We start from the raw sequence: 17,590 nt of genomic DNA on the forward strand, positions 1-17,590 counted from the left end.
CCCGAGATGCCCTTCCAGCCAAAAATTGGAGCCATTTTGTGAAGCACATGTGAAGACGCTGAAAAGAGGTAAGCTTAACTTTTTTAAACTTAAGGTACACTCGATTGTTTTTTGCATTTTTTGGTCAAGAAATTAACTTTTAAACTGAATTTCAGAATTGCTACGGATTTTGCATCAACAATTAGTGACGTGTTACTTACAAAAACGTATTAAAACGTTTGTAGCCTAGTCTACATGTTAATGTATGAAATGAGTGACTTTGCACGCAAGTATATTTGAATTATTAAGCGAGTGTGATTCCTTCGAATGTATCAAGTCGTGTCAAGTGTTTATAGTCAGAGTATTTATTGTGTTTTTCGAAATATATGACCATGACGTTGCGTATGCATTAAGAGGACAATTCGGACTGTGCTCTCCCCCACGGATAAATTCGTAGGCCTAAATTACTTTATTGACGAGTTGTCACGTAGCTTATACTTGAGTATTTTATTAGTTGGCCTAAATGTTATTATATTTTATGATTTATTATTTGCAGGGCAGGCTATGAGTTTTCGGATAAAAAAATTTACTTTGCGTATTTACAAATTCCCATATTCTCTAATATCTGGATTACGGGAAAGGGGGGGGCGTTCAGTCCTTGGGCGCGGGTTAGCCTACTTTTGGTAACGTTAACATACAAATATTAAATTCGAAAACACATTGGCTACAGCTCCGTGCGCACGATTTACCATTAAATAATGGCGATCTTGATTCAAACACAATATTATTCCTAAATGACAGCGACAACCCTGTCTATTAAACCTTCAAAATTATTATCAAAATAAGTAAATACCCTTTAAACAACAGTTTAACTTCAAATAAAGATTGTAGATCTTTATTTACTGTTTGGCTATTCCAGTAGTGACTGTTAAAGTGTTTTTGAAGAGATTCGTTCAAAACCTCTGGAAAGAAGTCTTCATTAATTAAATTCTGTTTTGTTTAAATTAATAGATATTATTTAATAGACTAATTTTTATATTTATAGGCATTTAATAATGGATTAATTTGTAACATTTAATTATTATTATTTTTTCTTTTTAGATAGATTTTTGATCACCAGAAAAAATTAATTGTATATACACACACACTACCAGTAAGATTGTTAAATGTTTTTAAAAGAAGTCTCCTCTGCCCACCAAGCCTTCATTTATTTGATCCAAAATACAGCAAAAACTGTAATATTGTGTTTTTTTTGTGTGTTTTTTTTTTTTTACAATTCAACTGTTTTCTATTTGAACATATTTTAAGATGCAATTTTTTAAAGTTTTGGGTCAATTAGAACTTTTTTTAAAAAAAAAAAATTAATACTTTTATTCAGCAAGTATGCATTAAATTGATAAACCGTGACAGTATAGACATTTATAATGTTGCAAACTCTTTCTATTTCAGATAAATGCTGTTCTTTTGAGCTTTCTATTCGTCATATCCTTAAAAATATAAAAACACACAACTGTTTTCAATATTGATAATAAAAAATGTTTCTTGGGCATCATCATCATATGAGGAACTCCAACCTTTAAGGACACCAATTTTCTTTGTGAATGAATAATGTATCGTAAATAAATGCTCTTCCTTAAAATACAGTTTGCATAAGTCAGGACACTCCCATGTTAAATTATCATGATATGAACCAGATCATCAGCTCATTAGATGAGAGTTCCATGGACTGAACTAAGCGTGTCAGATAAGTGAGACATACAAAATGTTTAGAGTGGTGGATCTCGAGGACCAGGATTGAAAAATCACTGCTTTAAAGTGTTTCATTTAATATTTTTTGTTTGTTATATTTCATTTTAATAATGTGAGGCAATATTAAAAGTGGGAGAAGGTGCCAGATTTGACTTCCAAAAGTAATGTATAATAAAAACTGTAACTCTATCATTATCAGTGATTTTATGCTGCTAATTTTTTTTTTCTCTCCATCCTTTAATCCATGCAGCTGTGCAAAAGGTTTTGGTGCAAGAACTTGGATATGAATAAATTGAGGTAAGAATTCACAAATATATATGTGTTAATTTCATACTTGTCTAATTATTGTTTTTGACAAATTAGCTTTGCCAAAAAAATTGATCATATATCACATTTAGTTCATATGGTTCTATTTTAGATATAATATATTTACTGAAAAAGTCTGTGCTAGTGAGAGGCTGCAATGTCTTGCACATTCACACAAAATTTAAAACAATGTATTCATTCCCGAATTAATGACAGAATTTTCAGATCATTGTTGTGGTGTATAGCAGCAGAACTTGAGTAGAATTTTCTGCTCTTTCAAAATTAATTTAGCTTCCAACTTAATTTGCCATCAGTAGTTATACAGTCAATGAAGATGAGTTTGTTACATAATGCTCCAACTCTATGGGATATCTGTATAATTGTTTTGTGTGTATGCACCATGAAAAGCCACATTTTGTATACTTTTCAGACCAGTCCTGTGGAAAAATGCAGAGAAGTTGTAATTCGATGCTTAATTGTCTACCTCTCGGAAAATCCTGAGAATCTCATCAAGCATTATCAGGTGAGCATCTAAACTCGATCAATAACCAAGTTGAGCTCCAAACCTAAATAAACAACTTGTATAATGGCAATTAATTAATTTAACCAAATTAGATGTGAGAGGCTGTAAGAGATTTATTTTATTTTAAAATATAAAGGTACATTTCTTTCTCATTCTGTGTTTCAATGCAACGTATTTTCAATGCAATTTATTTTTTGCAACAATCTGAACAATAACAAGTGATGTTGCAAGTAAATGCAGATTTGCTGTTTTTTGTTGTTGTTGTTTTTTAAGGAAACTCATGGGAACGAAGAGGAACTGGAACATCATACATTGAGGATCATCACGAAAGGTGGCTCAGCAGATGATCCTTTACAGACTGGGGTAACGCTGGAAGGCATAGAGGTGATGACGGGGTTGTCAGGTGTTGCGAAGGCTTGTGTTTATCTACTTGGCCTAATTTATGCAATCAATCTGAGTTACCCCAAAGAGCTCAGATACTCGTTTGAATTTTTTCAGAAGATTCTACTGGAACTAGACAGTGACAAACTTTCTCCAAAGGTTTACTCTCTGAAGAACAAGCTTCTTTGTTGAAACTGAGATATTGAGATATTGATGGTGTTGTTCTGACCATTACGACTCAAAATATGTTCACAAGACCTGTTTAGCCAAACGCATCTGGCTTTAGTACAGTGTTAGTTTGCAAAGATTTGATTGTAGTCTTGTTTTATTCTCAGGTTGTATGTTCCAAAAGTGAATGTTGAAAAATTTTGCATATTTGGAGAAGTGTTGCAAAGAGTGAAAAATCAAGAAAGTTTTGTGAAACTTTTGTAAAGATTGCAATCTCTCTTACAAAAAAAAGGAAAGAAAGAAAATACTTTGGTTTTGTGCTAGTTTTATTCTTAAAGGACAATTCTGGTGAAAAATGAACCTAGGGGTAATTAACACATGGTTACCAAATCGATCGTTCTCTGGGATGCGTTTTCATGATAATCGAATGTAAAGAGTTTTATCTCTAAAAACAGATTAGCTTATAGCGCTAGTATATGGGGCATAGAATAAGCAGTAGTAAATCGCTAGTTAATACCACTAACAAAGCTCAAAATAGCCTCACACTAACACGGTAGCATAATGAGGGTCCCTACATGCAAAACGAAGCATTGAGAACTTTGTAAGTGTACAGACAGTTTAATAATTAGATACTTTATAAAGACAGTACATTACGCGTATACAGGCAGGAACCATCTTGGAAAACAGTCTCGACTAGCCGAGCCACGAACGCCGAAATGATCTGGTTGATAGGAATTACATTTGTGAAACTAATCATATGGAAATGCATGACTTATATCTGTTTATTAAAATAGTTTCTTCCGGAAACAACGGACCATATGAGATTCAAAGTCACAGTTCATCTCACTTAGCACACCGTTCGTGGCTCGGCTTGTCGAGACTGTTTTCCAAGATGGTTCCTGCCTGTATACGCGTAATGTACTGTCTTTATAAAGTATCTAATACTTTACCACCAGGGGTTTTTACAGACATTTTTTGCATCCATCCCATGCCTTTGATATGTGTTGTGTGAATTACAATGATTCTGTGAATGACAGCTAGATGGCAGTGTAACCCAATGAGCTGGAACGTGGAAGGAGACTAGAAGTAGTTCAGTTCAGTTATGGAGTTAGAGATGATCAGTTGACATGCTTCCATGCATTAAAAGATTGCCGTCTGGATTCAGTTCTTGCTTTATTCTTTAACACACCTTACAACATAACATTATGCTTTTTAAATGCCATGCATCAGTTTCCATGTGCCAGACCTTTATAGACAATGTTGTGTGCTTGACTAGCCTGCAGTCCAGATTTGTCTTTATTGAAAACGAATAGTGCATCATGAAGAGAAGAAACAGAAAACGACAGCCATGGACTGTTGTGAAACTTAGGTTTTGTATCAAGAAAGAATGGATTAACATTCCACTTGCAAAACTGCGAACAATTATCCTCGGGTATCCTCGGGTCCCAAATGAGTACAATTGAAAAACGATAGGTAATGTAACAAACACAGTGGTAAACATGCCTTCCTTTCTAACTTATGTTTGAGTGTTGCAGACATATCTAGTTAAGTAATGAAACTCTAGATGTAATCTTACATGTAATCGGCAAGCAATCACATAATTTACAACACGACACAAGCAGATTGGCCTCTGCTGATTCAGCAGCCAATAAGGTTCCTTGGTCAACATTTAAATAGCCTGGTTCAGCATTTTCTGTAAACTAGCCCATAAGTGCACTATCAGAGTTCCTCTGAAACCCTCCACCTCCCCCAGCTCCACCTGCCTAGATCTGCTTCTGGATTTATGTTTGTTTATGTATGCAGCATTATATCTTACATGCTCACAGCAGTGTGTCTGTGTATCTACTGGCAGTAGCAAGTCCATACTTGCTATGCAGAAGAAAGTCGTGCAATAGAAAGTAGCTCTATATGCAATAGCATGAAAATAAATCCTGAAAAGCACCCTAAAAAACCCAGGATTGTGCTGTTGAACACCAGCATGGCTGTAATTACCTGCTGTCTCCTGCCTACAGATGAATGACAGTTATGCTGATATTCAGTAGTTGTGTTCATATGAAACTGCTTATATAACTTCCAGATATCAGAAAATTATTTTTAGTATCAGAGCAGTGTTTACCTGGCACAACAACACTAATAAAACTAGAATACACTTCTAGAAAACTCTTACCCCTGATCTCTCATCATAAATCTTGATTCCACCAAAAGACACAGTTAGGAATATTCTCTGTTTGTGGTTTCCTTTTGATCGTGCCGAGGCAGCAATTCCCTGCAGCAATAAACAGATAAAACATAAGCATGACAAGAATTGCAAGCATGGATAAAAACGTAGTGTAAAGGTACTTTATCCCCAATATGTTGAGACTTTGAATACTGGGGTTTTGCATATGGTACATAGTGTTCTGTTCTGCAGAGTTTGTAGGGTCACTCTTGTTACTCATTAAGCACTTCTAAACATTTGAAAGGGATGTGTCTAGTTTGTTATTTTCTCTGACTTCTGAGGGCAGAAAAGAAACATCATTTTATGCACTCTGTTGCATTATTAAAAGCGATTCTAATGGTGCGTTAACACCAAACGCGAATAGAGCATCTGACGCGAGGGATTTCAATGTTAAGTCAATGTAAAGACGCGTTTATGCGTGTCTAGAGGTCCTGCAGCACGGTAGCCGCGATTTTATGGCGTTCCGATCGGCTCTTTATTATAATTTTGCAACAAGCACTCGTCTCAATGAACGTGACGTCTGCGTCTGCCGAACGTGACGTCTGCGTCTGCCGAACGTGACGTCTGCGTCTGCCGAACGTCTCGTCTGTGTCTGCCACATCACTCGTTCGTGTGCCGAACGTGACGTCTGCGTCTGCCGAACGTGACGTCTGCGTCTGCCGAACGTCTCGTCTGCGTCTGCCACATCACTCGTTCGTGTGCCGAACGTGACGTCTGCGTCTGCCGAACGTGACGTCTGCGTCTGCCGAACGTCTCGTCTGTGTCTGCCACATCACTCGTTCGTGTGCCGAACGTGACGTCTGCGTCTGCCGAACGTGACGTCTGCGTCTGCCGAACGTCTCGTCTGCGTCTGCCACATCACTCGTTCGTGTGCCGAACGTGACGTCTGCGTCTGCCGAACATTTCACACACTTATTCATTCTTTATTATTTATCCCCACTGATCTTCAGTTGTATTTTATTAGCAATAAGTGATTTTTACCTTGCTTATGTATAGCTTTTTATTCCAAATAGTGAATATGAATTTACACAAATGATCATGTTAAAATTTTTGTTTGCCATTGTTTCTTGTCAACATATCCCCAGATACTTATGAAGAAATCATAAAAAGTTGTTCTAGCATGTATGTATATTCAGCACTAGGAGTCTCTTGACCAACACAAAATAACGTAGTTGTAAACATTTGGGCTTATTTAACTAACATAAATAATATTTGTAATTTGTAATATTTGTAATGTTTAATTTTAGGGTTTCGCCGAAGTTTGATTGACAGTCGATCTGACAGTTAACAGAATTATATAAAAACAGTTACACCTCAAAAGAGAAAGGCGAGCACAGTTTATTATTGAATAAATTGAGGTGTATTCTCAGTGAATAATTGTAAAAGTTGCAGAAATGACTTGCCTTTTTGATGTTGATACTTCCTCAATATAGATATTTTATTATTTCCCATTTGTGAATTGAACTGTTCTCAAATCTTTTAATTCTGCCTTTACACTATATTTTCCTGCACTAAATAACATGGTACTATCTCTGTTTCTACACCCTTTACTAAGCCGTTGAACAGGTTATTAGTAGGCATAGTCAAACTTGCATGTCTCAGACTAACCTAGCCTACTTTTTTCTCATACCTGCGAATGTTATTTAGTTTCCACAATTAATTCAGATCTGCATCATTTGGCATGATGTTTTTACAATGGCAGATTGTAGTTGTATTATTTTTCGGATATCAGACATGATGTTTTAATAATAATTTTAGTAATCATAGTTTTATATATAAGCCATATATAAAAAATTTATTTTTCCAATTCTATTCTTCTTTTTATTCTAAATAGTAAATATGAATTTACACGAATTATTTTGTGTAAAAAAAAATTTTTTAGTTTTCAGAATATAAGTTTTCTAGTTTACCAAAGTGCTGTAGCCTAGCCATTTTACAATTATAAAAAAATAAAATCACAATAACAACCCCAACAACAAGCTATAAAAATGCAATAGCCTATATCAATTTGGTTTCTTCATAATTCTATCTTCGTGGGGGCATTTGGCCCTCAAAATGTGGGTTAAACAAGAACACACATATCCTATATATAAAAATCACAGACGCAAGTGTCACGTTCATTGAGATGAGTGCAAGTTACAAAGTCATATTAAAGGACCGATCAGAACGCCGCTGACACACTGCACTGAGCCGTGTTGTACTGTGAATAGTGTGTTAAATACGCGTTAGCGAAAAAAAACAACAATAAATAACTTCACTGCCACACGTGAATGACGCGTGACGTCTGACTCGACACTTCACTGGCACACGTGATTGGCGTCACGTCATCGTCTTAAATTGAATAGAAGTAAGTAGCAGAATAAAAAAAAAATTAAGACGTTGAGTGAGACGTTCATTGAGACGAGTGCATGTTGCAAAGTCATATTAAAGAGACGATCGGAACGCCATACGATTTCGCCTCATTCGCGCATCCAATTTCGCAAATTCACGTCTGACGCCTGAGTTGTCAGTTTGCGCCGCGTTAACCAATCAGGAGCCTGCTTGCTGATGTCACGTGGTGAATTAAATATTTTATCACATAAAAACTTGATTTCAATATATGAGACATATTAATTTTGTATTGAATGCTATTTATTCCACATCTAATCTAGATTATATTAAACATTATTATTCTAATGTAAAGACAACCAACATACTTTAGTGCAAGAACATAGTTCGTGTCTGGACAGTGTCGTGTGAGAAAAAAACAATCACAGGACAGGTTAATCACTTTTGTAGGCTGGCTCCATTTATCATCAAAACAAAAATAAATGACAGATTAGGTGGGTGAGGGCGAGGGTGATCCTGGCTCCGATGCGGGACAACAGGTCATCAAACTGGGCGCGGGACAGGCGGAAGTACCGCTGAAAGCAGCCGTCATCCAGGTGCAGCTCCCGGAGCAAATGGTAAACTGGGAACGCCTCCGGAGGGTCTGGTGGACCCAAGTGCGGCGATGATGACCCCTACGCCGCTGTTCTGCTCTCCAGAGCAAATACCAAGCGGTGACTCTCAATGAATGCTCGATCAACATCAGCAATCTTGCAAACAGACAACTGCCTAGCACTTGCACATCCCACAAGAAGCGGATTTCGCCTCAGACGCGCGTCAATTTTTTGCTTTTTACGCACGTCAATTTCGCTTTGGACGCGCGAATGGATTCAAAATGTTCAAGAGTCCAACTAGATGCGGTAGACGCGAATTTGACGCTCTATTAGCGTTTGGTGTGAACGCAGCATAAACACATTGCATGGTCACTTGGAGCAGGTTTGAAACCTCGAGCTGTCTCAAGGCAATGCTAAATGGCTTAGCTACAATATATACATTAAGTGCATTCAGAAAGTATTCAGACCCTTTAATATGTTCACATTTCTGAATGCATTGTGGATGTCAACGTTCTTCAACACTGAGACAAAAACATAGGGAATACTGCATCTTATATGCAACCAAATCTTTACCTTTAGCTTCATCATGGAGTCCTGACACAGCTTGTCTCCACGTGTGGTCGTCACATCATCAATCCCAATCAGCTTGGCCTTGTACCTGATGCCATCGCCTCTGAAGCGCTGAACCAGGACCTGCTCGCTGCGATCCTGACCTACACAAACAGGAAAGATAGATGGAGTGAGACTGTAATTCATTTAAGCTGATACATCGTCACCTTTAACCCTTAGAATGTTATGCTGGAATATTTAGCATGCATATGTGCACATAGATCATTGTGTGGTAATGTGATACATACTTTGGTCACTATGACATTACTTTCTGACAATGTTTTGACAAATCTTGGATAAATTTCATTTTTTTAGAATCTTGGCTGACTAGGCATGATTTTCAACAACTACCGAACATTTTACTTCGTAAATGCTGATTATTCATGATATTGTAATTTTGTGAATTTAACATATTAAACATTGTGACGATGCAGACTCAGAGACAGAATGAATGTCCATTTGCAGAGTTTAATGGGGTAGTCAGGCATGCAGTAATTCAAAACAAAAAGACAGGTACACGAGGCAAACAAGTCTAAAACACAAAGTAAAGAGGCAAAAATGTATAAAAACAGGTACAGGCCAGTAATCCAAAACAGGCTTAACATTTTTTTTTTTTAAACACGCTCAGAAATGCAGACCAAAATGGAAAGAATCTGGAGGGAGTGGAGGTGTGACAGATCAAAGGCGGATATCGCGGGATTTATTCTCATGCTAATAAACTGGATGTAATTTAAAGCGGCACTATGCAGGAATTCCATTTTTGTCAAACAGCGACCCCTAGAGTCGCTGTACAGTACTTGTATTTAACGTTACTGTCGTAAATACAACACACGCAGAGCATATCTGCACTCACGGCCTCTCCACTTTATAAAAATAAAGTAGCCTACCGCTTTAGGCTAACCTGAGCCTAAATGCCAGATGACATCAATAAAGTTACATCATGTACGTCGCATTATTTCATAACAATGTCCGTTATTATGATGTTGTTAGACATGATTATTGCAATTTGCAATTTATCATAATAGTCTGAAATCACGCGATACTTCCTGGCGGTCCGCTGGCCCAAAGTTGCAAGTGCGGTTTTTCCACTCACAGGCACTACGAGACGACCACCATTCAACCCGAAAAGAGTCATATAACCATTCCAATAACTCTGAAGCTGTTCAGTTAAGCTAAAAAACTGCATAGTGCTGCTTTAAGTTCTGTTGCTTTTATATGGAAATGAATGTAATGAACAAGATAAGATACTTATTTCCATTTGAAAGACATGTTTATCAATTCATTTTACTTCAATACACACGTGTTCATTCATGTTTTTATAATTATGACAACAATCACATAATCGAAAGAGAGATTGCACTGTCAGATAATTTGGAAATATTCACATATAATTCATATATATTAAATCATTTTAAAAGGGAACAATACATCACGGTTGTTTAAACCAATCAACATTAAGCTGTGTCGCCAGCGAGTCGTTTCCCATCGTGCTTTTGATCAGCACAGTCGGTGGAGAGCAACTGTGCGCGACTGCAGAATCCGACAGTTTTTTGTCATACGTCAGCATGACATCAGAGCAAGGCGGACCGCACTCGGACACATTTCTAACCGGCATGTATCTCACAGTGATCACAGGTGATCAGTTCTGCGCAGATTTTGCTCATCTAAAACAAGCCAATGACTGTGAGGCAAAGCGACTGACGCTAGTAGACCATGATTATGACAGCATGGCGAATGTAGTGCGTCCAAATTATATTCATATTACACACATTCACAGAGCCGGCGTCAAGGGGGTGACCTCGATTGTAGTCAGGTTTTTTTTTTTTTTTTTTTCATAATAAAATAATATATTGAACATTTCATGAATTTTAACAAAATAAAAAAGAGAAACTACAGTTGGTATGTGTTTATTATTTTGTGAAAAAAATAGATAAAGTGCATCAGAGTGAAGCCCTATCGCTGGCAATTGACCGTTCGCAAAGACCCGCCCCCTTTAGTTACTGTTGCTACGTCCGACAAGCCACGCCGCTCTCACGCCCCACCATGTTCTCACACAGTGAAAAATACATCACGGAGCAGAGAGGACACTGACAACACAATGAAAGACAGGACAGATCAGGTTACTTTTGATATGAAACAAAGTCTCAACTTTCAAATTTGGTCATTTTTTAAAGAAATTTAAACAATAAATACCGTTTTGTAGCTCTTTAATGTGTCTTGACAGATCGCAGTAGCACCTCAGTTAACCGATCAAACTCAAATTAATTTATTTCATCAAATAAACATGAATGAACCTCAGAAGGAATGTTGTTTCAACCCTGGAAAGACGTCAGTACACACCGTTTTTTAACCGACGTTAATCTATTAACTCTCCTGACTGCTTTGTTGGACAAAATGGCGGATGATGATTGGTCAAATCGCCTGTCAATCAATTAGCTAGTTATTTTTTCACAGCATTTTATGGATCATGTAAAATAAACATGGATATTAGAAAATGACCCAACCACCTGTCGGCTCAAAATTTCAAATCCTCCGCCTAATTAAGTGATATTACAACCGTACCCTGTGTGCATTTTCAGTGGCAGAAAACGTGCTTTTGTCTCTAGTTGTTATACTAATCGAGACTGGCTTGATTACAGCGTAAAAGTTGCAATTTGTTTTTGCTGTCGTAAGTTTAATGTTGGCATGAGCCGTGTGACGGATGCTTTTGTGAACGCTGGCTACCGTGACTGGAAAAATTCCAGTGGAACAGGATTTCACAAACACAAATCTTCTAAAGAGCACCTTTCTTCATACACAATGTGGAACGAGCGAAGAAAAAAAACAAGCACCGGAAAAGAGATCTCAACTTTTTTAAACGCAGACCAGCTGCAAAACTGGCAGCTGGTATGTGGAATTCTGAGTGAGTGTCAGAGAATGCAGTACATTCAAAAATGTTAAAGGTAGTGTGAAAATATGGTTAAAGGACAATCAGGTTTGTAGTCATTGAGCTATGAGACACTGAATGTGGTCAGTATGTTTTTTACTGTGTGGGGTATGGTAAAATTCTTGTAATAACCGTTTGTTTATTTTTGTATTTGGATTATTGATGTTGTGTTTATTATGGTTGGGAGGTTTGGTATATTTGTAATATTTTGCACGCTATTGGCACCTGCCCAGGGACTGCAGATGGGAATTCGCTTTTAGCTAAATCTGGTACAGTACATATATTGTGCATAAAAAAAAAGAACAGGTACTTGTCACGTCCTCGGGTGGATGAAGAAGATGAAGGTAGGCGAAGTTACAAAATAGCAAAGGTTTTATTCCAATAAGTAAATACCCAAACAAACAGAACAGTGTGCTAGTGCACAAACAATAACCAGCCAAGACAAGCGTGAGAGGGGAACTTAAATACACAGATAATGACAAGGGCAACAGGTGACGGTGATGATGATGAGGAGGGTGATGAGGCGCAGGTGCAGGTGATGATGACAGGGGATGCTGGGAAGTGTAGTGCAGACAAGGACAGACAGGTGCAGACGAGGACTGTGACATTACTCCCCCCTCCCGGTAGGCGTGACCTCACGCCTTAAAACAGGGGTGGGAGGGTGGGCATCCTGGAGTCTGTAACGGGAAGGCGGACCGGGTACAGAAGGATGGACTCCAGGATGGACCAGGCGGCCATGGCGGAGCAGGACGTGGGCGTGGCCATGGCGGAGCAGGACTTGGGCGTGGCCAGGGCGGAGCAGGACGTGGGCGTGGCCAGGGCGGAGCAGGACGTGGGCGTGGCTGAGCAGACGAAACCTCGGGCGTCCAGGGTGGAGCTGTCGGACCCTCGGGCATCCAGGGCGGTGGGGACCCTTCGGGCGGCCATGGCGGTGAGGACCCTTCGGGCGGCCACGGCGAGGGCCTATGGCCCCCCCCAAAAAAATTAAAGGGGAGAGTGACAGAGTCATTACCAGTCTCTGGGCTGGACGGAACCAGCGGCGAAGGGGTCTCTGGGCTGGACGGGACCAGCGGCAAAGGGGTCTCTGGGCTGGACGGGACCAGCGGCAAAGGGGTCTCTGGGCTGGACGGGACCAGCGGCAAAGGGGTCTCTGGGCTGGACGGGACCAGCGGCAAAGGGGTCTCTGGGCTGGACGGGACCAGCGGCAAAGGGGTCTCTGGGCTGGACGGGACCAGCGGCAAAGGGGTCTCTGGGCTGGACGGGACCAGCGGCAAAGGGGTCTCTGGGCTGGACGGGACCAGCGGCAAAGGGGTCTCTGGGCTGGACGGGACCAGCGGCAAAGGGGTCTCTGGGCTGGACGGGACCAGCGGCAAAGGGGTCTCTGGGCTGGACGGGACCAGCGGCAAAGGGGTCTCTGGGCTGGACGGGACCAGCGGCAAAGGGGTCTCTGGGCTGGACGGGACCAGCGGCAAAGGGGTCTCTGGGCTGGACGGGACCAGCGGCAAAGGGGTCTCTGGGCTGGACGGGACCAGCGGCAAAGGGGTCTCTGGGCTGGACGGGACCAGCGGCAAAGGGGTCTCTGGGCTGGACGGGACCAGCGGCAAAGGGGTCTCTGGGCTGGACGGGACCAGCGGCAAAGGGGTCTCTGGGCTGGACGGGACCAGCGGCAAAGGGGTCTCTGGGCTGGACGGGACCAGCGGCAAAGGGGTCTCTGGGCTGGACGGGACCAGCGGCAAAGGGGTCTCTGGGCTGGACGGGACCAGCGGCAAAGGGGTCTCTGGGCTGGACGGGACCAGCGGCAAAGGGGTCTCTGGGCTGGACGGGACCAGCGGCAAAGGGGTCTCTGGGCTGGACGGGACCAGCGGCAAAGGGGTCTCTGGGCTGGACGGGACCAGCGGCAAAGGGGTCTCTGGGCTGGACGGGACCAGCGGCAAAGGGGTCTCTGGGCTGGACGGGACCAGCGGCAAAGGGGTCTCTGGGCTGGACGGGACCAGCGGCAAAGGGGTCTCTGGGCTGGACGGGACCAGCGGCAAAGGGGTCTCTGGGCTGGACGGGACCAGCGGCAAAGGGGTCTCTGGGCTGGACGGGACCAGCGGCAAAGGGGTCTCTGGGCTGGACGGGACCAGCGGCAAAGGGGTCTCTGGGCTGGACGGGACCAGCGGCAAAGGGGTCTCTGGGCTGGACGGGACCAGCGGCAAAGGGGTCTCTGGGCTGGACGGGACCAGCGGCAAAGGGGTCTCTGGGCTGGACGGGACCAGCGGCAAAGGGGTCTCTGGGCTGGACGGGACCAGCGGCAAAGGGGTCTCTGGGCTGGACGGGACCAGCGGCAAAGGGGTCTCTGGGCTGGACGGGACCAGCGGCAAAGGGGTCTCTGGGCTGGACGGGACCAGCGGCAAAGGGGTCTCTGGGCTGGACGGGACCAGCGGCAAAGGGGTCTCTGGGCTGGACGGGACCAGCGGCAAAGGGGTCTCTGGGCTGGACGGGACCAGCGGCAAAGGGGTCTCTGGGCTGGACGGGACCAGCGGCAAAGGGGTCTCTGGGCTGGACGGGACCAGCGGCAAAGGGGTCTCTGGGCTGGACGGGACCAGCGGCGAAGGGGTCTCTGGGCTGGACGGGACCAGCGGCGAAGGGGTCTCTGGGCTGGACGGGACCAGCGGCGAAGGGGTCTCTGGGCTGGACGGGACCAGCGGCGAAGGAAGCTCAGGGCTGGACTGGACCAGCGGCGAAGGAAGCTCAGGGCTGGACTGGACCAGCGGCGAAGGAAGCTCAGGGCTGGACGGGACCAGCGGCGAAGGAAGCTCAGGGCTGGACGGGACCAGCGGCGAAGGAAGCTCAGGGCTGGACGGGACCAGCGGCGAAGGAAGCTCAGGGCTGGACGGGACCAGCGGCGAAGGAAGCTCAGGGCTGGACGGGACCAGCGGCGAAGGAAGCTCAGGGCTGGACGGGACCAGCGGCGAAGGAAGCTCAGGGCTGGACGGGACCAGCGGCGAAGGAAGCTCAGGGCTGGACGGGACCAGCGGCGAAGAAAGCTCAGGGCTGGGTTCATGGGCTGAAATGAATGTGTGTGCTGCCCACACACACACAACAGCCATGGATCCCACAAGTAGCACTGCGTCATCCAGAGCTGGCTGGACGGTCTCTGGCTGGACGGTCTCTGGCTGGACGGTCTCTGGCTGGACGGTCTCTGGCTGGACGGTCTCTGGCTGGACGGTCTCTGGCTGGACGGTCTCTGGCTGGACGGTCTCTGGCTGGACGGTCTCTGGCTGGACGGTCTCTGGCTGGACGGCCTCTGGCTGGACGGCCTCTGGCTGGACGGCCTCTGGCTGGACGGTCTCTGGCTGGACGGCCTCTGGCTGGACGGTCTCTGGCTGGACGGTCTCTGGCTGGACGGTCTCTGGCTGGACGGTCTCTGGCTGGACGGTCTCTGGCTGGACGGTCTCTGGCTGGACGGTCTCTGGCTGGACGGTCTCTGGCTGGACGGTCTCTGGCTGGACGGTCTCTGGCTGGACGGTCTCTGGCTGGACGGTCTCTGGCTGGACGGTCTCTGGGACTATGGCCTTCCTGGCAGCACGTGCTGATATAAGTGGGGGATCGGCGATGCAGGAAACCAGTCCTGGACGTCCATATACCGATCCGGTGGCTGGTTTGATGGTGGGCGTGATGGAGATGGCTGGAGACGGTGATTGTGTGGCAATGTCATCCACCTCACCAATGGTGAAGGTTGAGCCACACAACCACAGCACATGATCTAGGTAACTGGCAAAGGTTCCTGGAAAAGCTGCTGCTGGGGCTTGCTGGTACAGATGACTGTCTAAGCCCAACCAAAAGACAGTTTTAAAGACATCATCTGACCAGCTTACCCCAGCAGAGAGTTCCAGGAACTCGGCGATGTAATCCTCTATAGACAATCCATTTTGGAAAGTGGTGAGTAGAGAGTGAGCTGGGTAAACCGGGTAGAGAAGAATTCCCATGCTGACTCCTTGTTGGGCTGGTTATTCTGTCACGTCCTCGGGTGGATGAAGAAGATGAAGGTAGGCGAAGTTACAAAATAGCAAAGGTTTTATTCCAATAAGTAAATACCCAAACAAACAGAACAGTGTGCTAGTGCACAAACAATAACCAGCCAAGACAAGCGTGAGAGGGGAACTTAAATACACAGATAATGACAAGGGCAACAGGTGACGGTGATGATGATGATGAGGGTGATGAGGCGCAGGTGCAGGTGATGATGACAGGGGATGCTGGGAAGTGTAGTGCAGACAAGGACAGACAGGTGCAGACGAGGACTGTGACAGTACTACGTGTCCTCCATAACAGATGTTATTGACTATTTTTGTGAAAAAAAATCAACACACTTTACATGGGAAATTGGATGCTTTTGACTACATGGCAGAAGAAGGCAGTGGCCCTTTCCTTTCTTTGCTGGACTATACAATCAAAAATAAGTTACATTTTGTTGTAGTACACGGGATGTCAGCGGCGGTAGCTGTAATGGATTTTTTTTAAACGTGTGTAACGCTTTGTACAAATATTGTAAGAAGCCCACAATAGCTGTGCACTACAAGGGTGAGAGACTCAAACGGCTTCTTGAACAAAGCTTAACAGGCCATTTAGATACAGTGTCCATTGTTCTGAAAAATTTCAATGAGATCACATCTCTTCTGACTGAAACTGATTCTGTAAAAGTCCATGGTCCAGAGCTGCGAATGAAAACCAATGAGAACCAACTCCAAAGTTCCTGTTCTTTGAGAACCATGTGCATGAGGTGCTGGCATTGTTGGATCCGCCAAATAAGCTTCTGTAGAGAGAGGACAATGACCATTTGACAGGTCTGGGGTGTTTGGGCATTGTGGCCAGTTTAAAAGAGTGTGTGCAGAAACTTCGATGTGATGAGGGATTAACAAAAGTGTGGGCGAAAGCCACGGCTGCTGCTAATGCACTGCCGAGATCCACGACCCCAAAGCCAAGACGCACAGCAAACAAGAAAATGGACAATTACTTGCTGGAATAAACGACAGGTCAAAGAGAGGATGATATAGAAAAAGCACTTAAGAGACTACTACAGCAATGAGTTATTCATTTCTGGATCCTGAGACTGTGAAGGATATCATGGACCTGATACAATCAACAGTTGTTGATGCAGAGTTTGATGTCACAAAACAATTTTTGAGGTCGCAAAAGGAATCAAATACAGTCACAGATGGGGAAAACTGGACCACAAGATTCATTCTCTCCAAGTACCACAAAACTCTGCAAACAATGCCTAGTGTAGACTTTCAGCGCTTCTACCACAACCTATGAGAATTCATTCTCCTCTCTGCGCAATGTTTTTATGGACCACAGACGCTCAATTCTACACAAACCGAAGGCCCAGTTAGTTCAGCTGGCTTTTGAGAGGGATCTTACTCTTAATAGAAGGACACCATTTTAAGGAGGTTTAATGTTCGCACACACTGCTTTCAGCTTTTTAATAAGGTAAGTTATGTGTTTTATTTACTTACGCAAGCCTTAATGCCACTCTTGGTTATTAAAAAGGAGCATCATATTCAGTATAACTGTCAACGTTGTGTCTGTTGGGAGTTGGGAGTTGGGAGTTGGGAGTTGGGTAAACATGCCCCCCCCCCCCCCCAACTTATTATTGTTCTGGACAATTTTACTATATAAAACACGTTTTATTAGCGGGTGTGAAATAATTTCTTATTCAAAATAAGTACCTACTCAAAAGAGTATGCGATTTCAGACACAGCCTCAATGTGAATAATGAGGTGATGATGAACAGGTGGAAGGCAGTGCATGATGGGATTTGTAAT

At 43.4% G+C, this 17,590-nt stretch overlaps 1 protein-coding gene across 3 annotated transcripts in view; it reads right to left on the reverse strand.

Annotated features, from left to right (window-relative positions):
- The window catches only part of dab1b (DAB adaptor protein 1b), a 92,503-nt gene that overhangs the window by 15,614 nt on the left and 59,299 nt on the right, over positions 1–17,590 (reverse strand). For all 3 annotated transcript variants that reach the window (XM_077242092.1, XM_077242094.1, XM_077242093.1), the window contains exons 3-4: positions 8,819–8,958; positions 5,274–5,372 (exon numbers count right to left, since the gene is read on the reverse strand). In XM_077242092.1, coding sequence (XP_077098207.1) covers positions 5,274–5,372; positions 8,819–8,958 — 239 coding nt within the window. The remainder of the gene's footprint in view (positions 1–5,273; positions 5,373–8,818; positions 8,959–17,590) is intronic.

This window comes from Siphateles boraxobius, unplaced genomic scaffold, assembly GCF_051911475.1.
Source record: "Siphateles boraxobius isolate OS27281-9 unplaced genomic scaffold, OSU_SipBor_1 25, whole genome shotgun sequence".
Classification (NCBI taxonomy): Eukaryota; Metazoa; Chordata; class Actinopteri; order Cypriniformes; family Leuciscidae; genus Siphateles; species Siphateles boraxobius.